The 25,586-nt window shown below is 29.8% G+C and overlaps 3 protein-coding genes and 1 long non-coding RNA gene across 7 annotated transcripts; 3 read left to right on the plus strand and 1 right to left on the minus strand.

Annotated features, from left to right (window-relative positions):
* Window positions 1-7,570: 7,570 nt before the first annotated feature.
* On the plus strand, window positions 7,571-9,966 carry LOC120083471. The gene is made up of 2 exons (XR_005483430.1): window positions 7,571-7,825; window positions 9,745-9,966. It is a non-coding gene; the product is annotated as an uncharacterized LOC120083471 (long non-coding RNA).
* A 1,309-nt stretch (window positions 9,967-11,275) lies between these two features.
* On the plus strand, window positions 11,276-14,502 carry LOC120082402 (eukaryotic translation initiation factor 4E-1). Its single transcript, XM_039037564.1, has 5 exons — window positions 11,276-11,713; window positions 13,403-13,568; window positions 13,717-13,842; window positions 14,015-14,080; window positions 14,171-14,502. The coding sequence occupies exons 1-5, from the start codon at window positions 11,415-11,417 to the stop codon at window positions 14,219-14,221; spliced, it is 708 nt and encodes a 235-aa protein (XP_038893492.1). The 5' UTR covers window positions 11,276-11,414; the 3' UTR covers window positions 14,222-14,502.
* Window positions 14,503-15,863: 1,361 nt separating this feature from the next.
* LOC120082793 (exonuclease 1) lies at window positions 15,864-21,477 on the plus strand. Of its 4 annotated transcripts, none has more exons than XM_039038106.1 (15): window positions 15,864-16,159; window positions 16,840-16,959; window positions 17,088-17,211; window positions 17,321-17,458; window positions 17,590-17,799; window positions 17,970-18,145; window positions 18,242-18,314; window positions 18,870-18,993; window positions 19,513-19,691; window positions 19,790-19,847; window positions 19,922-20,277; window positions 20,346-20,397; window positions 20,601-20,790; window positions 20,879-21,053; window positions 21,135-21,477. In XM_039038106.1, exons 1-14 carry the CDS (start codon window positions 15,999-16,001, stop codon window positions 20,964-20,966), a joined length of 2,049 nt encoding a protein of 682 aa, XP_038894034.1. In that variant the 5' UTR covers window positions 15,864-15,998; the 3' UTR covers window positions 20,967-21,053; window positions 21,135-21,477. The 4 variants fall into 4 exon arrangements, with proteins under 4 accessions (XP_038894034.1, XP_038894037.1, XP_038894035.1 ...); XM_039038109.1 differs by having other exon boundaries at window positions 20,667-20,790; XM_039038107.1 differs by having other exon boundaries at window positions 19,946-20,277; window positions 20,592-20,790.
* A 2,476-nt stretch (window positions 21,478-23,953) lies between these two features.
* On the minus strand, window positions 23,954-24,776 carry LOC120083461. The gene has a single exon (XM_039039230.1). The coding sequence runs from the start codon at window positions 24,539-24,541 to the stop codon at window positions 24,116-24,118; it is 426 nt and encodes a 141-aa protein (XP_038895158.1). The 5' UTR covers window positions 24,542-24,776; the 3' UTR covers window positions 23,954-24,115.
* Between the last annotated feature and the right edge of the window lie 810 nt (window positions 24,777-25,586).

Here is a 25,586-nt window from a genome sequence, read left to right on the forward strand (position 1 = left end):
ACCACACCTTTCCATCCATTCATCATTGCCATCCTTTGCATCAAAACATTTTTACTTAAACAAAATAATAATAATAATAATAATAATTAATAAATAAATAATTGTCCCTACAATTTTAAAAAAATGAATTTAGTCCCTATAATTTATAAATAGAATCTAACATTTATGTTTAATAAATCATTCATATATAGGTATATAGTTTTTACCATAGAGATTATTTGTAAGGTCTTAATTAAGGAGAACTATTTATGATGTTTTATCAAATCATATAGACTACATTCTAATTTTTAAAATTAGAGTGATTAAATTCTAACTTTCTCTAAAATTATAGGTACCAAATTTATAATTAATAAAAGAAAAGTCTCAAAATAAGTGTGTTCGGTAGTCAATTTGAATTATGTTTTATGTATTTATATTTATTGATTTTATTCACACGTGTATATAATGTATGTTTTTTTTAAAGGGTAATTGTTTTAAATAGTAAAATTGTTGAAAATACTTTCATATATGCAAAATATCACTGTCTATTAGTGGCATAACGCGATAGACCGTAATAGATATTTATTAGTGGACGATAGATAGTGACATTGTCCTATATTTATAAATAAGTTAGTTCATTTTTCTTTACTTGAAAATAACTTTTTTTTAAAAAACTATTTTCAAATTTTATTGTTCAATTAATGCAACTATTGAAAATGGTCTTGTTTGGTAACAATTTCTTTTTTATTTTGGTTTTTGAAAATTAAGTCTATTTCCTCCCCATTTCTTACAATGATTTGAATATTTCAAAACTATAATAGTTGAATTTTTAGCTAAATTTCAAATTCCAAAAACTACTTTTTAAAAGCTAAATTTTTGTTCTCAAAATTTGGCCTGATTTCTTTAACCTTAATAAAATGTAGATAACAAAAAGAAAAAAATTGGATGATAAAGCAGTGTCTACAGACTTTTAATTTCAAAAACAAAAAACCAAAAACTAAACGATGTCTATATTTTATGTTTTTATTGTACTATATTCTGACTTTGAAAATTTAAAACGTAGATTTATATTAAGAAAATTTTATAATTTTAATAAATATAATATTTCATATTATAAATTCAATTCAATTTTGTTAAATTAAAATATGTAGAATATAATATATTATAAATGATTTGGTATTGTAAAATGTTTTAACATAAAATATGTTCGTAAATTAATTAATACAACATTATTTTCAAACTAATGTTTTAGTTCAAATTCATATACTGGAGGGTGTCATGTTTACTCCACTAAACTTATTTTTTTTTACGAGTTTACTACTTATATAAAATGGAGATCAAACCATTGATTTTTTAGATGGTAATTGATTTTTTTATTTATTGTGTTTAAATTAAATGGTTAAAATTATAAAATTTTTATTGACTTTTTTTTTTAAAAAAAAATACTTAGATTGATGAATATATTTTAGGACAATATCAATTTATACGTTTGAATTTGGGGTTGCATCATTTCAAACTTAAATTTTTGATGATGTATCAATTTAAACTCCAAACTAATAATCATGTAAATTTAAACCCTGAACTTTCATACGTATGTCGATTTAAACCCTAAACTTTCACAAGTGTATCAATTTATACTTTCCTCTAGATTTAGTTTTAGTTTTAAAATATCATCCAAAATATTTATTTTTTTTTCAATAAACTTATAAATTGTTATAATTGGATCGATTTAGTACCTTTATTAGGATTATGTTTGAGAATCGTCGAGGCATAAATTCCTATACATGTGTAGATTTCTACAAATGTAAATTTAACAAAATGATTATTATAATTTAAATGGACAATTTTCAAATAGATCTTAACTGAGAGTCTAAATTAATTCGCTTTTGTAAATATAGAGATTTAATTGATATAATTATAAGTCTCACCCGATGTTTATCCAAATAAAACATAATGGATGATGTAAATATATACACTTATGAAAGCTCAAGATTTAAATTGATATATTTGTGAAAAATCTTGGTTTAAATTGATATAATTATTAGTTTAGAACTCAAATTAATACAACCCAAAAAGTTCAGGATTTAAATTGATACAATTATTAGTCTAGTGTTTAATGAAACAACTCCTAAAGTTCATGGGTATAAAATGATATTTGTCCAATATTTTAAGTATAGGTATCAAAATAATGAAACACACTGGTAAAAGTAGGACTAGGACTAGCTTTGATAAGTTAATTTTTCAAAATAAATTAATCCGGAGGATAACTAAGGCCCCGTTTGATAATCATTTGGTTTTTTATTTTTGTTTTTGAAAATTAAGTCTATTTCATTTACCTTTCTTACAATGATTGCATCTTTCTAAAGTACAATGGTTGAATTCTTAGCCAAATTTAAAAAACAAACACAATTTTTTGAAAGCTATTTTTTTTTTAGTTCCCAAAATGTAACTCTGGTTTTTTAAACCATTGGTGACAAGTAAATAACGAAGAAAAAAAATTGAAAACAAAAAAAAAAATGGTTACCAAATGGGGCCTAAACTATCTAAATTTTATATGAATTAGGACTAGCTTTTATAAGCTATTTGTTACTAGTACTTAAAAATGTAATTATATAAACTAAGGCCATGTTTACCAATTCTTAACAAAAATTGGTGTAATCAAATTCTATTGACAAATCAATCATAATGGACCTCGATCGCAAATGTAATTAGATTGCTTTTGATTGCATTTATCTAAGATTAAGAATTTTGTCAAATTTACTGTTACCGTTATGGTTACCTTTACCTCTGAGAGTTAAACCGTAATGGTAATAGTAACAATAACAGTAAATATGTCAAAATTCATATTTTTTTTCCTCTGGAATAGTTAACAATAATGGTAATGACAACAACATGACATAATTTTCAGACATAATTCAATTGATCACCTCACGCTCGTTATTCAAATTACATTACTTGATTATAAATTTTCAACTGTAGACCATCTGTCAAAACGAATGTGGTATGCTAGTAAACACTAACAAACGTAAAAAAAAAAAAGGTTCCACTTTCCAAATTACCTTTTATTTATTGTGATACACCTTCCGTAAACGTGGCCTAAATCAAAACAAATCAGACAATGAGACTTAAAAAAACCGAATTAGGTTATAAAGGAAAAAAATATGTGTAACCCCTATTATGAAATATTTTGATGGTAACTTAAAATTGTGTGTTGATTCAAATTTTTTATCAAGTCATCTAAAAATTACTCCAATTCTTTTAATCATAACATTTAAACATATATATATATATAAAGGAGTACTTTTAAGTATATAGTTTAACCATAAAAAATGGACTATGTAAGGTTTAAAATATCGATATCAACAGAAACGTCAAGATTTTAGTTTTATGAAACGTAGATCAAAATATCAATAATATGTCAATGTCGATTGATACGTCTAGAAAAGCTAGTCTTTAATACGTGTTTTCATGCAACGTTCCTATTTTGTTTCCATTTTATAAATGAGATTGATTTATTCTACTTGATTTGTTAAACTATTTTCAGACATGTTTGATAATTATTTAATAACAATAAAATCAATTGTCTCATGTTCAAAATAAACTTATGAAACATTAAATTTATTTTGTATGTTTAAAGGCGAGTTTTGAAGTTATTTCAAACCAAACATAAAAGTGATTTTAACAATTTTAAAATCACTTCCAAACATGTACTTTTATCTCCCATGAAATAATTTTTCACCCAATTATTGTTTAAGAAACCAATAAATAGTTCTTAAAATTTAAACTAACCTATCACTATTTTTAAACCAATACTACTTTGCAGCCTTTACAAAAACAAAAACAAAGTATACTAGTTTACCATACTAACTATATTTTTAATGAAAAAAACTAGAGATGTTAACAAATTTTCAAAACCAATTTTAAACCGTTAAGTAAATGATAATTTTGATATTATATAATAGATAATAATTAAAACCGTACAAAAATATATTTTTATTCTACAATTTCTAATCCTTTACAATTGTGAAAACCATATTGTTATTAATTTAGTGTATTTATTTGTTGTAAATTAATTTCATATTGATAGCTCAGTTTATTGTAAGAGTTTGTTTTTTTTTGTTTTGTTTTGTGTTTTTTTTTTTAATTATTAATAACAATATTAAAAGAGAGGGCATCGAAATAGTTATTTCAATTATTCACTTTATTAAAAGGTTAAAAACACATCTTTAACTTTTAAAAACATTGAAATTTTCTCGATTAAAAATAACTTTATACAAACAAAATAAACATACTTTTTAATATTCATAGCTCTTTATATTCCAATTTAAATAAAACTAATTAAATCATGGATATTTCATTATTATTCAATATTTAACTTAAAAACTAACTATTTCACACCGATAAAAAAAATAGTTTTAGCTAGATTTATAAATATTAATGTTAAAACATTGAAGTTATCATGAAGGAATGTTAGAATAAGTTCAAAAAAATGTTTTAAATTGTTGTCATTATTATATAAAAGGTTGAAATAGTTTCATAATTGATAACAATCGATTTTTCTTTTTGATAGAAACTTTCCTTCACAAAACTCAATTTATAGTTATCACATGGCCCTTTTTAAAGATAAAGTATATTTAAAAATATTTATATTTTATAGTAAAAAGTTTCAAAGTACAAAGTATATATATTTTTTAATTTTTAATTTTTTACTATAAATTGTAAATATATTTTTTTTATTTATAAAAATTTCTCTTATCTCATATGTTAGAAAACTTAGAATTTGAAGTGTACTTATCTACGAAATTAAAAAACTAAAAGAAATTAAAAACGCATTTCCACAAAAGCAAATAATTGATATTAATTATAGGGAGTAAATATAAGATGAGGATGGAGTTCAAAGGATTGAGGAGAATAGGACGAGAGAAGAAACTAGTGACGTCTTTTAATTAAATTTTTAGCGGCGGATCTAGAAATCTTGTATAAGAAGACGCTATGTAATAAAAAATTATAAAGAAATGTTAAAAAAAATATAGCTCTATGGATTAACTAATTTAATAAAAATTACCATTGTTCTGTACGAATTTTCATGTTTTGAAATTGATCTAAATTTCATCAATGAAAAAAATATGATTGTGAGGCTAACAAAGACTTTGTTGTATATATGTTCCAAAAATTTGATCTTGAATATTATCATTATATCCATAAATTTAAATTCTTAAACGAGAATCCACTGGTAGTTCTCTTAAATTGATTTGTACATAGAATCTATCAAAGTTAGAGATATGTTTCCTTTTTTAAGATGATGACTTTGTGGTCTCTATTATTATTTTTCTTTTAAATTTTCTCCACTCCATATTGATATAGAGTTAACTCTATAAAAGTATTAATAATAAAAATATTATGTTTTATTACATCGATTATGAAAATTAAAAAGATCGAGAAGAATTTGAAGTTTATGTATGATATGTATATCCCAAATAAAAATTATTTTGTACCTTTAATTTTGAAATTAATTAAAATAAATATATATTAAGTAATAAAAATTTGAAAATTACGTAAAAAAAAAAAGTGAATGATTCGTTTTCAATAGCTGAGATTTGAAAGTGGAAATTTATGTTAAGAAAATATCTATGATTGAAAGAAATTGCTTATGAGTTTTTCTTCTTTAAAATCTTTGTTGGGATGACGGCTAGAAATTTTAGGTTAAAAGGTTGTTTTTTTAGAAAACCTATTTTTTTTAAGAATACTTAAATTATTTATTTAGACAGCGCAACACCTACTGTACACTCTAAACTTAAATTGTTTTTGAAAAAATTACCTTTTTAGTTCTAATACGTGCATTTGGTCTATCAATTTTCAAAACATATCTTTTTAGTTCCCGAGTTTTTTAAAATAAATTTATTTGGTCCCTAAATTTTCAAAATATACTTTTCTAGTCTGTGAGTTTTTAAAACTACGTTTAAAAAGTCCTGCATTAATTTTTGGTTATTATTTTATTTTTTTAAGATTAGCTCTTCTCTCTAAAATTATTTTTTAAACATATTTTTGTTATTCAAAAATTCATACAATTGTTTAAAGTGAAAATAAAAAATATTTTAGGGATCTTTTAAATCCATTCTTAAAAATTTTGGGACTAAAAATGTACAATTTGAAAACTCAAAAACTAAATACACCGATTCTAGAAAGTTAGAGATTAAAAAAGTATGTTATGAAAACTACGACAATTGGCATTTGGCAACAATGCTACACACTACACAAAGATTCAATTTTAAAATAAATTAAATTTCAAAAAGTGCTTGGGGAGGAATTGAATCCACAATATACACAATCTGTGTGTGCCCCCTTATCACTATATCATCTTCAAATTTTGACGATAATATTGATTTTACATGCATATATTTGTAGATATTACTTAACTTTATATTAAACACTCAAAAAACGACAAGTCGAGAGAGAGGAGGGGACATGTACCTCCCTGGCTCCTACGTGGTTCCACCGATGATTACATGTTTTTTTTTGATAGAGTGGAGTAATAATATCTTAATTGCTTTGCTGTTTTTGTAAGTTAATTGTTTTGCTAGTTTTGTTAGTATTTGAAAAGGAAATGAAAAGTTCAACGTGTATTATTAATAAATGGAAAATGAAGGGTTAAATGCGTATTATTAATGACACATTTAATACCCATTTTTAAGGTTAAGATAAGTATTACAAAAATATATAAGGATAAAATTATCCAAAAAAGTTCCTTCTACCTTCGTACTTTTTATATATATATATATATAAATTTAAATAAAATTTGAATGAGTAAATAATATTTTACTCCGTTCTAAATTAACATGTTAATTATCATTAACATCAATATTAACACAATTTTGTTGATTGTTTTTCATCATTTTTAAAATTTTTATGTCGATGCCAAACTTATAAAAATATCAAAAACATTAATGAAAAGTAAAATATATATATTTTGAAAATAATGTGAAATTTAATAGAACTATTTTTTAAATATAAAAGAATGAATCAAAATATTTACAAATATAGTAAAATTTAAAAATTATCAACGATAGACGTTGATAGACTTAGAATCTATCATTGATGGCTCTAAAATGTTGCTATATAAATATTTTCTAACAATTTTACTATTTGAAATAATTTTCTAATTTAATATCCCGAATATATATATATATAATATATATTGAAAAGTAATACCATGATATCTCTATTGAATGAATGCTGTATAGCATATAGTTGCATTAAAACGTAGCGGGGAGGGAAAATAGAAAGCCGCTGACTTTTATATTATAACACATACATTAGCGGGTTTAAACTTTACTTGCGCTTTATACGCACGCGTTTTTAGAGTGGTGCAATTCACGCGCCATTCACATCCAACCGCTTCACGACTCATCACGCGCCATTTATTATAGCGAGTGGGAAGATTTCTTTCATATATATATCAAAACGCTGCGTTTTGTTAAAAAAAGGGCGGGGATTTATTTTCAAAACCAAACCAAATTAAGCCACCTCGGATAAGATAAAAATAAAAACATAATTATATATATATATATATATATAAAACAACACCAATTGCCGTCTGTCTCTGTTGCTTTGTCTAGGAGGTCGTGCGGTAGAACAAAACAAAAACAAAACAAAACAAACCCACTCTCGCTCCTCTCTGCTGATTATTCAATCGCCATTTTCCTTGAACCCCAAATCCCCTTTTCTCCCTCTGTCAAATTTTAGGGTTCAAAATGTTCTCCTGTCTTTTGCAAGCTCAGCTCCGATCCGCCCATGGCGTTTCTTCCACTTTTTTGGAGTTTACTAAGCGCCGGTTTATGCCCCCAAGGTAGTTTCATTTGATGTCTTTGAAGAAAATATTTGTCTTTCGATTGACTGCATTTGTCGTTTTTTTTTGTTTGTTTGTTGTTGTTGGGGGGTGGGGGTTGGTTAGGTTTTGGGTTTTGGTTCTAATCATTTGGGGTTGTTTTGTTTGAGGTTTAACTGTTTGATTACATGTCAAGGATGAAGAGAAAGTGGTTGCAATTGTAGCTTGGTGGAGCACTAAAACATTTTGTGTGTGTGGATTTATGGTACTTTGTATTTTATATCTGATGATTCGTGTTTGTTCATGTTTGAAATGCTTGGAGCTGAATTGGATGTTGAATTTAGCAATTTTTTATGTTGTTGTTGGTTTTGGTTTCTTTGATCGGTGGCATTGCACATTTGGGGTTATCTGCCTACTAGTTTCTGATTATATGAAGAATTGTTTGTGCTTATCATTAAAAGTAATATGGGGTTGCTAGCAGAAAACTCTGTGATTGGTTGGGAATTGGGACAATTTTTACCCACCTTGCTTGCAGAGCTTCAGACAGACTCCAAAGTCTATGGAAAGAAATGATGTGATGTCCTAAGACATTTGTTCTCACTGTATTGCCTTGTTGGGTTTTCTGTATTGTGTTATGAAGTTTGGTGAGCTTCATTTCAAAGAGGAATTTGAGATCAATGATGAAATTTTCTTTCTTTCTGTCTAACATTAAGCCATGTGCTTTATGTATTAAAGTAAAAATATAACTAAATTTACCATACTCACCCCGCATAAGTTTTTAGGTTGTTTCATGATTTATCATGGTTTAGAGCAAAAGGTTGTGTTGTGTTCATTGAACATATGTTATGTTATTTCTTACCTACTTATTATTGATTTCTACTCAATGGACTTTCAACAATTTTCCAATCCCACAAATGAGAGGACTGTTAAAATATTAAATTGACCGTTATCCATAAGCTCAAGCTTTTAGTTTTGATTAGTAATTTAGCATCTTTGACAAGGCTGTTCTGTTGTATTGTACATTGAAGCTGTAGATAATTTTGCTGTTTTACTCCGCAAAAGGGAAATAAAATCCTACAAAGAGGACGTTTCTTTCTATATTTGTTGTCAGAGTCATGATTCAAAGATCTGTTTTTACTGCTAACTTCAAAAGTTTTAAGCAATTGTCTTTGGTTAATTCTCATTAGTAAGGAGCGTTGTGGTTTCTCTTTAGAGTAGGATTGCTCTTAAAGTAGTTGTTAAGGTCTTACATAAGATTCAAGGTATTTATGATACTTGAGAAGATCTACGGCTTGTTGTTTGGTCTTTTGTTAGGTTCTATGTCTCCCTATGAGCTTTTGTGACGAAGCTCTTTCATAATTACTTGTTAGGTCTCATTTTACTTGACTGAAGTCCTTTTCTTTAGTTTGACTCTCTTTCCTTTTTAACTCGATTTTTTCTTGTTTTCACTGCTAATTTAAAAAATTATTAAGCAATTGTCTTTGGTTAATTTCCTGTTCTAATTGTTTTAACAAGAGAAGGAGCATTGCGGTTTCTCTGTAGAGTAGGATTGTGTACATAAAGTAGTTGTTAAAGGTCTTACATAAATTTCAAGACATTTATCATGCTGGAAAAGATCAGCGTCTTATTATTTGGTCCTTTTTTTTGGTTTTATGTCTCATTGTGGCCTTTTGTGACCTTTTTTTTTTAAAAAAATTACTCGCTAGGACTCATTTTACTTGTCTGAGGTCCTTTTCTTTAGTATGGCTTCCTTTCTGTTAGGACTTGGATTTTTTTGTAAGCCCTTGTATTCTTTCAATTTTTTTTTAATGCACTGCCACGGTCGTTGATATGAATGTTGCTGTCTTGATTCCCATTATTGGCCTCCATGCTCAATGAAGTGCTTTGATGAATTTCCTCTTTCTTGAAGCTCAAATTCTCTGTATTTCAATGTGTGGTAGGTTGAGACATGGAAGCCATAGTTGGTGTAAGATTGATGCAGCCTGTTGAGTGATTGGAAGAAGGCAGTGTAGGGGATTTTGTGCATCGGTTAATATTTCAGGTTTGGCAGAGGGAATGAAGCCACTGGTCCGCTGAGCATAGTGATGTATGTAATACATTGATATTTTTGTAAATTGATCTGATTTCTTCATATCAATTTCAATTTCCATATCTTCTTCATCTTTTGACCTTTTTCTTTGCCATTCTCTATCAATATGCCTGATATTGCACCATAATCCTACTGTCGACCTCGACGAGTCATACAACTTCACCCAACACAACGCTATTTCAAAGAGTTTTGAATTCATCAAGCATATAATATGACTTTTCAATTATTTAAGATCAATTTTATTTTAGAGAGTTTTTGAATATGAGTGATTTGAATCATCTCAAATCACTCCCAAACTTGCCTGTGCTCACGTTTTGAGCTTCCACTTAAATGAGATAACTCCTTATACCCATTATTGATTTAGTTTGAAACTTATACTTGTGGCTTTTATGCAATTTACACCAGCCTCATATGTCGAATCTTGGATCAGAAGTGTAACTTTGGAGTCCATATATCTATGCATGTTTTATGGTTGATATTGCATTTTTTTTTTTGACAATATATAGGATAAGGGGATTGGATTTCAGATTTCGAAGTTAATTTTGCTTCATAATATATGTTTCCGTTTCTTTTTTAAATGATATACAACATTTATTAATACATCAATTAGTAAGTAACGAGTGTATCGAAGTTTTAACACAATGTATCGAATGGCTCACATATGTAGCTTATCATTTGAAAAGAACGAAAAGGAAGAAAAAATACTTTATGCGAGGACTGACTTTAATATATACAAACTATATTTCTATGATCTTTGAAATTATAACTATAGTTCTAAATAATAATTTAGTATGGCATCACCACAGTGAAAGGCAAGTACATAAAAATAATGAAATGAAATTAAGTAGCCTTATACATATGATTTAATATATATATATACACACACATATGTCGACAAAGTAAACTTAATTGTGTAGTAATCGGGGCGGTTTGACTCCCCAATCTCCTATAATAAAGTTAGTTGATTGTCCTATTTAAAAATAACAAAATAGTTGTTATAAGAATAAGTTTGTTAATAATATTTAAAATCTCGATGTCACTAGTCAATGGTAATGACAACGCTAATGAAAATCTTAAGAAAAAACATGTAAAAATAAAAAATAAATATACAATGTACATATATGTAAACGTCACTATTTAAGACACATGTCCTAACCTAACCCCTCAATAGATCCGTTCCGATCACCATTAGGTTCACGTAAATTTGTAAATATGAACAAAACTATATATATTTGTTTCACGCACGAGTATATATATATTTGGAAGAAAAAAAAAAGAAAAGAAAATTTATGCTGCATTAATTAAGAAGAAAAAAAGAATTGAATTTAGTGGTACATGGAACTACGTAGGGGCCAAGCCCAAGGCATAAAGGTTTAAAGTCCAAAAATCGGTTGGAAGAAAATCCTACGAAAGACCGACTCAAACGCCTAACAGAAAGTCCGAGGGCGGTGCCATTATTCGGTTTCCTTCCATTGATTCGATTCTTCAGATACGCTCAATCTCACAAGTAGTGAAAGGAAAATGGTAGTCGAAGAGACGATCAATGCTACATCGACGGAAGATCTTTCTAATTCCATTGCAAATCAAAACCCTAGAGGACGAGGCGGTGAGGAAGATGAGGAACTTGAGGAAGGAGAGATCGTCGGCGACGACGACCTGGACTCGTCCAATTTGTCGGCGGCGATAGTGCATCAGCCTCACCCTCTTGAGCAGTCTTGGACCTTTTGGTTCGATAACCCATCCGCCAAGTCCAAGCAAGCCACCTGGGGTGCGTCTATCCGACCGATCTATACCTTCTCTACTGTTGAGGAGTTCTGGAGGTAGAACTTTATTTTTTCTTTTTAGAAATCTTCATCTTGCTTTTGATTCTTTTGCTGTTGGATTTCTTGGTCCGTTTTATGTTTTTGATAGGGAAAATTTTGGAAACTTCAGGTGAAAAGGGTTTGATGTAGAATTAGGAAATTGAAATTTCTTCTATGTTCTTTTTGTGTTTTAGTTGTGTTGGTCTACTCTTGTTGTATTTAATTTGAAGTAGGCTGGGACAAAGAAGGAATTATGAATGTGAGGGCTGGAGAGAGGGGACTGGATAATGGAGAAAATTGGGAAGAACTTTTATTTTCTTGTCGCGGATCTTGAATGGATGGAGTTTATGGACTGCTATTCTTGATATATGCATGAAACTACGGGGGAAAAATCCGTGTAGCAATGTTTCTGCTCTTGTTTTTGTATGTATTTCAAAACCCCCCATTTTAGGGTTTTGTTTGGGGAGCTCCGTTGAAGATTTTTATCCTTGACGTCCATATAGATTATCTATGTGAATATTCTCAAATTTAGTACGAAATACATTGATTATGTGCCTGATGTTTAAACATAAGAATCAGATATTAATGAGTTATACAAACTTATTTTATGAGAGCAGTTACAAAAATACTAGTAGTAGGAAATTGCTTTCAATTTATATAAACAGCCACTTCTGCTAATTTATCTGTAATTAGATGCCTCGACTATTGTTTTTCTTTTCCGTAACTAAATTGGGAAGAGTTTGGACCATCATTTGTTGTTGATGTCTTAAAATCGTATTCTTTTATTTCTTGTTTTTCCAGCTAATTGATGTCTTAAAATCGTATTCCTTTATTTATTGTTTTTCCAGCTACGATTACTGGTTTAGCTTACCATCTTTGCCTCCTTCCTTCTTGTTTGCTCTGTTTTGTGGTGTTCACCAACTTCTAGAGCTTTTGGCTTCTATTTGAATAAACTATACTAGGAGTTGGTCTTGTGGTCAATCAGGGTGAATGTGGCAAAGGTCTTAGAAAGGAATGAGTTTAAGCTATGGTGGCCATTGGCCACCTACTTGGTTTTAATATTTTGACCGTCATAGTAGCTTCAAGTGTTGATTGGTGAGAATAATTGAGGTGCATTGTTAGCTGCCTTGGACACCCTCAGGCTTGTTTGATATCCATTTGATTTTTGGTTTTCGATAATTGAGGTTGTTTTCTAACAATTTCTTTATGATGGTCTTAATCTCTTTTAAGGTAACATTTGAATTCCTAGTTTGATTCAAAAAATAAAAACAAGTTTCTTTAAAACTATTATTATTATTATTATTCTTATTATTATTTTTCCCCCCAATACCAGGCATGGATTCTACATACATTGTTAGAAAGTAGGTAAATAAGAATCAAATGGTTATCAAATAGGCATTTGCATGCGTTGTTTGCTTCTGAAATGTTTCCGTCTCGATGCTTATACTGTTATTTTTATAAATTACTCAAAATCCTCCTTTGTTTTTTAATGGATTGGTTTTAGGGTCCCGTTTTTCTGCACCTTCATTACTTAAGTTTGTAAATGATTGTCTTGTGTTGACATTTCCATCGTCTGAATAAAAGTTTTTACTGCCATACAATACTTAGTCTTTTACTTGCTGTTAATTTATCTCGACATTTCTCTTTTTGTTTTCATTTTCATTGTGATTGGTTGACCAATTTGTTCCTTTCTTTTCCTGCTTCAAGTGTTTACAACAATATTCATCATCCAAGCAAATTGGCGTTGAGAGCAGATTTGTACTGCTTCAAACATAAAATTGAGCCTAAATGGGAAGATCCTGTTTGTGCGAATGGAGGGAAATGGACTGTAAACTTTTCAAGGGGAAAATCTGATAATGGCTGGCTGTACACGGTACTAACCTGAACTGCATGTTCAATTTGACACACGAGCTGCTTCTTTTTTATTATTATTTTCTTTAAAATATTAATGGGAATACATAAGCAAAGATATACAAGACTCTAGTTTATTATTATTTTTAACCATCAATTACTTCCAACAGCTTCTTGCTATGATCGGAGAACAGTTTGATTGTGGTGATGAAATTTGTGGAGCAGTTGTCAATGTTAGATCTGGGCAGGATAAAATATCGATTTGGACGAAGAATGCTTCCAATGAAGCTGCGCAGGTAATATAATAGCCACCAGATCAATAATTTATATATAGCCCACTATATTTTCTCCAGCATAATATGGTTTACATCAATACAATACTCCATTCTGGCACACGCAATGAACTGCATGCATCAACTATTCATCAGTTTAATGTCTCTGCTTCATACGTTCTATTTTTCTGGCTAGGCGAGCATTGGAAAACAGTGGAAGGAGTTTCTTGATTACAATGACAGCATTGGCTTTATATTCCACGTATGTATGCTGCTATATAGGTTGTTTCATGCTAAAAAAAATTGATCTTTTGTTTCAAAGTTTCTGATACAGTGTTGTTTCCTCGTTCAGGAAGATGCAAAGAAATTTGACAGACATGCAAAGAATAAATATTCGGTGTGATGTTGTACGGTTTCTAGCGCATCTCAGCATGTTAGGTTGAGCTGTGTCTACTACTCCCCTCCCCCAAAAAAACAAACACAACACCCAGAGAAAAAAAAAAGGAGTTTTATTCGGTAAACAATGTTTCTGTGCGATTAGGAATTTTGTGGAAATCGCCATTGCTCATAACAAGCACCTGAGTCCCAAATTCTTGTTCTGTGCACTTGACAGTTTTAGCAATGAGATGAAATGGATGCTCTTCTATAATCAAATGATATTAGCTTCATCTGAGTTGATGTTCCTTTCTTTTTCTTTCCAATTATTGTCTCTCTCTAGTAGTTTGATCTCTATTACAGAGTGTAGACGACATTACATTTTCATTTGTGTTAATTTCTAAACTAAACAATCATATTAATATATTCGTCTTTAAAAGCATTTTTTTTCTGATTTGATGAATTAAAATTGTGTTTAAATTATATATATCTATTTGAAAAAAGAAAATTAGATTTAAAATAAGAATATTATTAATAATTAAGTGTATAATAATATTTTTAAAAAATTGTAAATATAGTAAAATATATCTGACATAGATTCAATTGTATATGGATGTGGTAGTGCTAATCCTTTATTTTCATTATAATATATATTTTTTTAAAAAAATAGCAATATTGAATTTTATGTTCGTCTTAAAACTACTTTGGAATAAATATTTTCATATTTTAGAAGAAAGTTGGAATTTAAGAGTTACATTATAATATTGTATTTAAAGAGTATTTATTTTTATTTTTTAAACAATCGACAAAGTTCTTAAAGTTTATTATTATTATTTTATTTTTAACTTTATTATTATTATTTTATTTTTAACTTTTCATATTTTATGACAAGCAAATTATTTTATAATTGGTTATGAAAAAGAATTAAATACCAATTGTGCATAAATATAATAAATAAAAGAGTTGTTTTTAAATAGAAAAAATTGAATCAAAATATTTATAAAATATATCAAAATTTTAAAATGATAGATGTTGATAGACTATGAAATAATTTCTCTAAATAAATAAGGAAATTATTTTAAATGGCAATGGTTAACCATTCAAATTGCAAAAAAATGAACCGAGTTGAAAAATGCGGTTCAGTACGGTTTTAAGAAATTTTGAAATCGAATTAATTCGGTTCGGTTTCAATTTCAAAAATCAAATTTGAAATCGAATCGAACTGTTTTTAACTCTCTCTCTCTATAAATAAGAAAAAGTAAAATCGAACATAAAACCAAATCGTTTTAAATTTAAAGAACAAAATTGAATTTAAAATTGAACCGAACAGTTTTTAATTAAAAAAAATATAACATAGATTTTTTTAAAATATCAAAATCGAATTTGAAACCGAATCGAACCACACGGTTTCACATATTAAAAAATTTGATTCGATTCGATTTCACTACCAAAACGAGCTGCACTATTTCTATCTCTACTGAACTCTAGTTGGTTCTATATATTTTAGTATATTTTTCAATATTCGAAAACGAGCTTAATGAAAAAGATCCCTAAAACGATTACTTTTGAAATAAATAATTGGACAATATTATAATATTTCAAAAAATTATCACGAGGTCAAAATTTATTTCCCCAAAATTTAAAACGAGAAAATTATGAATGGAAAAAACGGGTCCCAGGTCAATCAGAGCTATGAAAATTTCCCGCCATTTCCCTGTCTTCTTCCAAAACCTCCTCAATCTCCGAGACTAAATTGGATTCTGAAGCGAACAAAACCCCCGTAGAGCTATCGACCGTATAGAGCAATGGGGATTCAGGGGCTGTTACCGCTACTGAAATCAATAATGGTGCCGATCCACATCAAGGATTTGGAGGGTTCTTCTGTGGCGATCGATACCTATTCTTGGCTCCACAAAGGCGCTTTCTCCTGTAGCAAAGAGCTCTGCAATGGCCTTCCCACCTCCAAGTATCTCCATTCTCGCTACTGTCTTCTGGATTTTACTTTTTCTTTTTTCTTTGGGTAAAATATATTGTATCATTCCCTTTATTTGCATCTATACCCGATATCTAGGATACCCAGTTCGTTAAATTGCTCCGCGAGCTTTCTTGTTAGCTTAATACTTGTTTTCTTATGGGTTTTTTTCGTCGTTCTCTAATTTTTTTTTCCTGGTCATGAAGTATACTTTTGGGGTTTAGGGAATTTCCTGTAAGTGTCATTGATTCTGTATTATGATTCTAATGGGTTTATAATCTGCTGTTTACTTCGTGTTTAGTCATCAAATTGCACTGGAGTCGTGTAATCAATATTCAAAGGCGACATTTGCATATATATAAGACTCTATTTCTTCTCTTAAGATGCATAGCCCTTTTTTTTTTTTTTTTCTTCCCTCCTTTGGAAGTCTAAGAATCAAAGCAATATGGCAGAAAACAATATCTTATTCCATGCTTTTGGTTTTGAAATGAGAGAAAATAAAGAGACGAAGAAAGTAGTTTTGTTAGCAGCATTGTGGAGACTCTTAACTATCATCTAGAGGTTTATCATATATGGGAGTGGTTGAATAGTAGTTTAGGTAAATAAGAAAAGTGAGTACGCATATTTTGGAAGTTGGTTGTGACTATTTTTCTATATTCCATTCGGTTTTATAGGCACATAGATTACTGTATGCATAGAATAAATCTTCTTCGGCACCATGGAGTAAAACCAGTTCTTGTCTTTGATGGAGGTCTTCTTCCAATGAAGAATGAGCAAGAAATCAAGCGTGCGAGGTATGATAAGCATCAACTCACCTGCTGTTTCACTTTCATTAAAATTCTTATTCTTTGAGATCAATGATGTTTGGTTATTTCCCTACATCTTTCTATATTGGCAGTCATTATTGATATTTTCAACACAGGACGAGAAAAGAAAATCTTGCACGTGCAATAGAACACGAGACAAATGGAAATTCGGCTGCTGCATATGAGTGTTACCAAAAGGCTGTTGATATAACTCCCTTGATTGCCCATGGACTAATTCAAGTAATAGCTTTTTCATAACTTTTACTGTTAGTTAACATTATCTAAGGCTTTTATGAATTATACTTATCAGTGCTCAAGAATGTTATTTGACCATGAATTCATTCTCAAGGTTTTAAAACGAGAGAATATATCGTATGTTGTGGCACCTTATGAGGCAGATGCTCAGATGACCTTTTTGGCCATCAGCAATCAGGTTGATGCTGTTCTTACCGAGGATTCTGATCTAATACCGTTTGGCTGTCCAAGGGTAAGCTATACAAAAAGAAAATCTTTTCATTCATGAATCCACTTTGATATTCTTATATGGAATCTGCTTCTACCCTATATTTTATGGAGAATTCTTAATGATTTTTTTGGTGGTCTGCTCCTGTAAATCAGATTATCTTTAAAATGGACAAATTTGGACAAGGAGTTGAGTTTCGATATGACATGTTACAAAAGAACAAGGACTTAAACTTTGCTGGATTTACAAAACAGATGATTCTCGAGATGTGCATTTTGAGTGGTTGTGATTATTTGCCATCATTGCCAGGAATGGGACTTAAAAGGGCTCATGCACTTATCAAAAAATTTGCAAGTTATGATAAGGTGAGTCTGAATATTTAATTCAATTTAATTATTATTATTATTATTATTATTATTTTATTTTATATTATATTTCAAAAGAGTGTTTTGGATTTTTAGGAGCTCGCTGACTAGCTGAGTTGTATTGATCTTGTTTTCATGTAGAAAATACTGACTTGTATAACCTTGTCTAGGTGATTAGACACTTGAGGTACAACACAGTTTCAGTTCCTCATCTGTACGAAGAATCATTCAAGAAAGCGATATTAACTTTTCAGCATCAATGGGTTTACGACCCTATCACTGAAGATATTGTACATCTATCTCAAATATCCAACAATATAGAAGATGACTTGGATTTCTTGGGACCATATCCTTTTCGTTGGAGCTCATTCCAATTTTCTGTACACATTTTGTAGCATATTCTTCTTTAAATGACCAGAAGCAGTAACTTAACATAATATACATTGATACCGCAATATATAGCTAAAGGTATAGCAGAAGGTGATATCGATCCGTGTACTAATTTACCATTCCAGGTACATCATTTATTTATTATCTTCTCCAGTGCCAATTTTTTGCTCCGTGTTCTGACATGAATAGGCAAATCTTGCAGATCTTCCTTGTTTTTGCAACACTTGGACACTGCTTGCAACAATTTCTAAACCTGAGGAGTCTGTATTTTAAATGTTATTCAGTTATTAAAGGCAATGGATTTGATGAATTAGTTAGTAAGTCAATAATAGGATGTCCTGTTTTAGGCATTTTAGCCATATGGTAGTCAGATGCCAGACAGATTTAAAGCAAATTGTAATTATATGCATAAGTGGATTCACTTGTCCAAAGAATTTACAGTGTTCTCTATGGTATAAATAATGCAACGACATAATTAAATAGAAATGGAAATAATATTGGCGTTTTAAGTGTGTTATATTTATGTTCTAAATTCGATGTTTTGTAGCTTAAGAGTCCCATTTTCCTCTTATAAGTTTGTCAGAGTTCGGGGACAGTGGACACTAATGAATAAGATTTGGCACTTTTAAGTTTTTGTATGTTGTAATGCTTATAGTTCTCTGCTCTCTTTACGTGAACAGGAGCAGAATATAAACACCGGAGTCATGCATGAAAGACCTTACAAATTAAAAGAATTTAACGCTGGAAGTGTAAAGAAAAAGTTGGATTTACCTGTGCAGAAGAATGTCCTTACGAAATACTTTTGTATCCGGGAAAATCTGAAATCCAGTCTTATTATCCTTTAATGCATTTGCTTAACTCTATTTTCAAACATTATGCTTCATGTACTAGGCAGAGGTAACTTAAAATAATCATATAGAGATGGTATCAGGTCATCTTTTGTTTTTTTACACTTTATTTAGGTTATGCACCTTATATTCATATGTTTATATGCACAATTTTCACGAAGGCGTTCCTTTTCAGACAGCATTCATAAATGCTATCATTGACAAAATGAATGCCATGAAGTTTAATTTCTAAAGTTTTGAAAGAAAGGTAATGGTCATAGATCTCAACTTGTTGAAGTGCAGAAGTATATTTATGGTAGAACCAAGGGTTTATGTTCTAAACATGTATATCTGGTTGTGAGGTTTGGAAGTGCAGATACTTGCTCTATCAATGATTAAGCAACTGAAAACAAAATGTCAATTAACTGTCTCCTGATTGTAAGTTTGATGTCTAAGTGAGTGGAGTTGTCAAGTATTTCTTAACACTAAAAAAAAGGTTTTGCTTCTCTTGAGGCCAAGAGAAAATTTAGGGCGCCAAAACAATCAGCTAATCAACCAAGCTTTAGGGATGACTCCTCCGTTAGTGTCGAGGAGCCGGTTGGTCCTGAAGATAGTTGCCTGCTAGCTTCTAACAATCACTGTGAAAACGTAGAGGGCTGTCTATCTACTTATCCTGTAAGAAACTGACTTTGGTTCTGGCAAATATCATGTGAAGCATGCTTGTTAGTTGAAACTATCTTGATCCTTCTCTTTTCTTTTCTTGAATTGATCAGGTAAGAAATGGTAATGCAGATGGAATTCCTCTTTCTGATTCTTGCAACCAGAATAAGGGTATGTATCTTTTAATTCTGAAGAACCATTTTCTTACTTTCTTATTTGCTAATTGCTGTTCATGAATGTTAAAGATATGGTCAATAATAAAATGGAAGGAACGGAGCATATTTTACTGCAGCAACACACTCAATCAATTCATAAGCCTTGTGTAACTTCGCATAAGAAACCCGATTGTGAGAAGTTTCCTGATACAACTGGAGAAGAAGTGAGGAAAGAGAATAAAAGGGTCATTGTAAGGAGTTCTTACTTCAAGCATAAGCCAGAAAGCAATGATGAACAGGATGACAACCAAAAACTTTCTGACCAGAAAAATGCAGCTGCTGCTATGCTTGAGATAACCACTCCCGAGGTTGCCTCTTTTATTAGTAATTCTTGTGACAGTTCAATCACTAAAAGGAAAATCTCTCCAAATGAAAGCATTCAAATGGTATGTTTTTTTATGCTACTCTCTTACTAAAAATTGGCCTGCTTACTAACCGTTGGTATCGTATTCAGGACAATGTGAAAACTAAGCATTTGTGTAAGGAGACATTGCAATCTGATCATGGTAAGTGTTTAGTAAAAGATTATTGCACATTATTGAGAATTTTGGGGACTGGGTTGAAAATTATTGTTTTGAGCTGATTGATATAATTATGCCTTTTGAGTGAGCTGTGGAATCGTTCCAGACCACTTTTACGTTTTTCTTTAAATAGATTTTTTTTCCTCCTCGAGTTAAATTAGTTTACTTATGAAATATAGATGAAACAGTATTGGGGAAAAAAACTGAAGAAGGGAAATTTGGATCCAACATTTCTCATTTAAGTCATTACTCAGACATAGCAGAGAAATCAATGGAACGATTTGTTTCAGTAATATCATCATTTTCATTCACTTCGGGGTCTCGAGCGAGTGGTCTCCGGGCCCCTTTGAGAGATGTTCAGAACAGCAATAGCATTAGGTAAAACATACATCCTATCTTGAGATCATGGACATTTTCTTTGTTATAGACTCATCATCTTAGACTTAATTATCCAATTCCATTGAAGGTCTACTCCTGCAATGGACTTCAGCCAATTTGCTTATGTACCAAATAAGCACAGGGATCCCTTGAAATTCCGAAAAGGAAGACGATGATCGGTATTTAAGCAGATCCTTTCAATCCTGACAAGACGTGGGACCTCTGTTGTATATAGATAACCTCCATTTTATTTTTATTTGAATGTGAGTATCAACAATCTCATTTGTTCTTGCTACTCACCTGCTACTTATATTCCTAGACTGATGGGTTTGATTTGATTTTAGAGCCAACAAGAGTTCACAAGTGGTTCATCTTGGACTGCTTGGCGCGTCTCGGCTATGTTGCTACTTGCTGCTTTTCCCTTGCTTCAAGTCTCATCTGTGAGTCTAAATGTTGCCCAATCAATCATATTCTTGAAATATCAGTTTTAGGAATAAAATTACTGTCACCATTGCTTCAGATCCTTTGCTTTATTGATAACTTCTTTTTTTGGGATATAAATGTTCCATCAATAGCAACATGTAAACAATTGGGGGTGATATATGGCAAGTAAGAAACAGAAATTTCTGTATGCAAATTTTAATCTTGCTTCTTAAGAAAAGGAAAACAAAAAATGTTGAAACCTTATTACATGCACATTTGTTAAACCAACAAGCAACTCTCTCTCCATGGCTAAACCCTGCTTTAATTCCTCTTATGTTTTACATTCTATTCCCAAAAAGAACCATTCTACTTTTTCTGGGGTTGATTTGAATTTTTCTTAAAGTTTGCGACTTACTTGCAAAGTGCGACTTGTCTTTATGTGCTGCGACCAAGTATTTGTAAAAATTGTTTCCTTTTTGTATATAAACTCTTCCAAGAGGGCTTGATTGTGAATTTGTAAGGTATCGGTTGATAGCCATTTCATCTTTTATTTTTTATTTTTTTTAAAGTTTAAGCTTATAAATCTTTTCACATCTATAAATTCTTCTTTTATATATGTCGTGTAATTTCTATCTATGTTTTTAAAACCAAATCAAATTTAAAAAACTAAAAGAAAATTGTTATTTAAAATCTTGTTTTTCTTTTTAGATTTTGACTAAGAATTCAAAAGTTCCTTTAAGAAGTGAAAAGTAGTAAGGAAACTAAGAAAAAATAATTATGAATTTGAAAAATGAAAATAAGAAAACAAAATTATTATCAAAATGAGACCTAATTTGTATAAGTTTAATATGTAATTAGAAAAAAATTTCTAATTTATTTTCAAGAGTATATTAAGCAAGCTAACTCACAAAATAATTCAAATGAGTGGAAAACAAGGTATTAGAGTGAAGTTTTGCTTGATAACGATCTTCTTAATTGTTTCTTGTCTAGAGCTGTATTTGGTATATGAACTGTCAAAAGTTTTGTTAGTATCTTTAAATTTAAAAAAAAAGTTTTAAAAAAATATCTTTATCATTAATATATGAATGAAAACGGTTACTACCTCACCTAAAAAATAGTCTTGTACTCTCAAAAATTGCATTATAATACCCTTATCTTAAAAGGAAAAAACATCTCTTACCATTAATTTGAGGGAAAACATTTTTTTTAGTGAAGGCAAGAGCATTTTCTTAGTGATGGTTTTCATCACTATATCAACTTTTTGTTTCTTAAAAAAAGGTAAATGATATTTTAACGTAGCTTTGGAAATTCTGAATGTTAAAAGGCCACCACGTCATTCATTCACCTCTTATCGCTTTTTTTCAATAAAAGGGAACTCAAGAAAACGTCCAACTCCTCGTCACGAAACCGCTCCCATTTTATATTTTATCTTTTCCCATGCAAAATAGAATTATTATTACACGCATTTGATTTTTCAATGACTCTGATTATTCCACGTCACCATTAATTTCATCCAATTCGGCCCCACTCGAAAGCCCCTTCTCTAGATAAAACTTCAACAACTTAGCTTCTACTGATGATTGATTATATTGACCAACATGAAAGCTCTCAATTACAATTTTAATATATATAAACGTATATAATATTGATTCATACAGGTACAAAAACAAAGATTTCATATAATGTTTTGATCGATAAATCAATCATATTTATTTCGTAATTTTTGCTCAAGGAAAAAAATGGGATCTATCATTCCAGTCATTCTTCGGGATAGAATAAAAGAAGGAATAAGAATCTTGAATGAGAAACATGATCCAACGACTTTAGAAGAAAGAAGGAATAAGAATCTCATATAATGTTTTGTTGAGGAATATGTGTGTAATGAGTTCAACGACATGTATATATGGATGGAGGCTTTGAACTTATAAACTTTTGATTGAGGTAGAGAGTATATATATATATAGTCTAGATTGATGCTCATTTATTATCTCTTTATTAAAATTGTGAAAAATTATTATTGTTTTAGATAATTACAACATTATAATAATAAAAATTCAATGTCAAATTTTAACATATCTTATCGAATTAAGATATATTCTCGAACCTCAACAAAAGGTTAAAAAATTCGAATTTTTAACCACATATTGTTAAACTAAAAAAACAATAGAGAATATATTTCATTTCAATAACTTTTTAAAAATTATTATCCTTCCCAATAAAATATGCTTAAGTTTGACTTTAAAATTTTGAAATTTATTTTTCAAAGCTTGTAAACATTTTCACATTTAAAATCTTATCCCACACCAATTTTTTCTTTTAATATATATATATATATATATCATTACAAATACGAGATAAAAGTTGAAATATTATAATTACATACAAAATATTAAAACTATTTTAAATATCAATATTAAACATTTTAAATTCGTAAACAAATTTAATAAAAGTTATAAAACTAGAATTAACATTTTATGAAGAATGAAAACACAAATACAATAATGGAACCAAAACTTAAAAAAAAAATTAGGGGGGTAAACAATAGAAAATTGATCCAAGGAAGCTACATGCATACTTTAAAATAAATAATAATAATAATTAAAAAAAAAATAGCCGTAATGAACAAGTAATATAGTTGGGACACAAAACCAAAAGTCAAAAGTTCACAGCCTGGTATTTAAGCTGCACGAATTTAATGGTTCTTTAATTTAATTTTAAATCAATAATCCCTCCCCCAAAATTTCATCATGAAAATACAATTTTTAATAATCCATTATTAATTAATTTCCTTGAATAAAAGCAGAGCAGAAGAAACTTTTTCGCGTTCCTCAATCGCGCTTTAATTTTTCTCGTTTCAAATTCGGAGATTATTAGATCGATCGCCGTCCGTTTTCCGTTCCGATCACGTTTCTAAGAATCCGGTCATCCGAAGGATTGAATTCCTTACTCTACTCAAATCTCGTCCCTTCAGAGTCCTTCCATTGCCGGTACAAACAGAGAACGCCATTTTTCCGGCAACTCGTCTCTCCGCCACCAAGTGCGGCGGAACTATTTCCTCTCCGTCCATCTCGTCGTCTTCGTCCGATATCCTCCGGCTGATTCTTTCCGGAATTCTTACTGGAAGCGACCTCGCGATTTCCTTCTTTGAGAGCCGGCCGCCGTCGCGCATCGTTCGGTGATGATACTTAATTCGCGGTGCAGCAACTATTCCGCGGCGAGAGTTGAAGTTGAAGAAATCGTTGCCGTAGTCGTCGTCGTCACGGCAGAGGTAACGGCAATGGTAGCTATCGGAGAAAATTACGTCGGATTCCTGAAATTCTTCAGCCATTTGGAGATTCAAGTGAAGAGAAATGGAACAGTATAAATTTAAGTAAAAGAACGCGAAAATGAAGGGGCCCGTATTTATAGAGGGAATCCGAAGAGACTCGGCTCGCCTTCTGAGTCGTACTGGGCACACTTTTTTTTTTCTTTCTTTCTTTGGGTTAAAAAAGGGAAAATGACGTCATATTATAGTTGTGTGGGCCCCACATCTCTCCCCCTTATTATTATGAAACGAAATATATTACTTTACATTAAAAATATCAATTATTATCCATGCTCATACTAATTAAAACTATATATGTTTAAACATTACTTTACTGGTTGGATTTTTTTATTTTTATTCATTTTGGTCCATCTACTTTCAAAATATTTATTTTGGTTCTTATATTTTTAATTTTATTTCATTTTGGACCCTATATTTTAAAGATGTTCATTTTAGTTCTTATAATTTCAATTTGTTTCATTTTGGTCCTTAAACTTTAAAAATAGTGACCACTTCTATCCTTTAAAAATAAAAATGAAAGGATCAAAATGAACAATTCGAAAGTATAAGAACTAAAATGAATTAAAAGTAAAAGTATACGGACTAAAGTAGTATTTAAACCAAACTATATATATATATAGCCAGCTTACACATAACTCGACTAATCTTGCAAGACAACTTGTCTAACTTTACAATATTTAAGTGTTAAGAAAACTCGTAAGATATTAAATTATAAGTAGGTGGCTATCATGGATCAACTAATAATTATATTAACTTAAAATTTTAATTTTTTTTTTTTTTATGAATGTTGATAAATATCTTTAAATATCGAGCAAGTCTTAGAATTTCATAAATTAAACCTATAAGTTTTTATAAGTAAATCAGTAATTTATGCTTTCAAGAAAGATTTTATTTAAAAATTGTTTACGCATCAATTTTTATAGTTCATTTTATTAATTCGATATTTGAAAGATGTACGCATATAAACATTAATACGTTGATGATTTCAAAGATAATCCTAATAAAATTATCTAAATTAATTTATAAATTAAAATGATGTTATAAATTC

The sequence above is a fragment of the Benincasa hispida genome, chromosome 8 (genome assembly GCF_009727055.1).
Source record: "Benincasa hispida cultivar B227 chromosome 8, ASM972705v1, whole genome shotgun sequence".
Taxonomy (NCBI): Eukaryota; Viridiplantae; Streptophyta; class Magnoliopsida; order Cucurbitales; family Cucurbitaceae; genus Benincasa; species Benincasa hispida.

What these genes read in the sequence shown, in the direction of transcription:
- LOC120083461 (XM_039039230.1), bottom strand. Translation starts at nt 24,541, where the DNA reads ATGGCTGAAGAATTTCAGGAATCCGACGTAATTTTCTCCGATAGCTAC.
- LOC120082402 (XM_039037564.1), top strand. Translation starts at nt 11,415, where the DNA reads ATGGTAGTCGAAGAGACGATCAATGCTACATCGACGGAAGATCTTTCT. An exon ending in ACTGTTGAGGAGTTCTGGAG is followed by an intron (nt 11,714 to 13,402) that starts GTAGAACTTTAT and finishes TCCTGCTTCAAG; the next exon opens with TGTTTACAACAATATTCATC. An exon ending in CTTCCAATGAAGCTGCGCAG is followed by an intron (nt 13,843 to 14,014) that starts GTAATATAATAG and finishes TTTTCTGGCTAG; the next exon opens with GCGAGCATTGGAAAACAGTG.
- LOC120082793 (XM_039038105.1), top strand. Translation starts at nt 15,999, where the DNA reads ATGGGGATTCAGGGGCTGTTACCGCTACTGAAATCAATAATGGTGCCG. An exon ending in GTACTAATTTACCATTCCAG is followed by an intron (nt 18,315 to 18,869) that starts GTACATCATTTA and finishes TTACGTGAACAG; the next exon opens with GAGCAGAATATAAACACCGG. An exon ending in CAGAACAGCAATAGCATTAG is followed by an intron (nt 20,791 to 20,878) that starts GTAAAACATACA and finishes ATTCCATTGAAG; the next exon opens with GTCTACTCCTGCAATGGACT.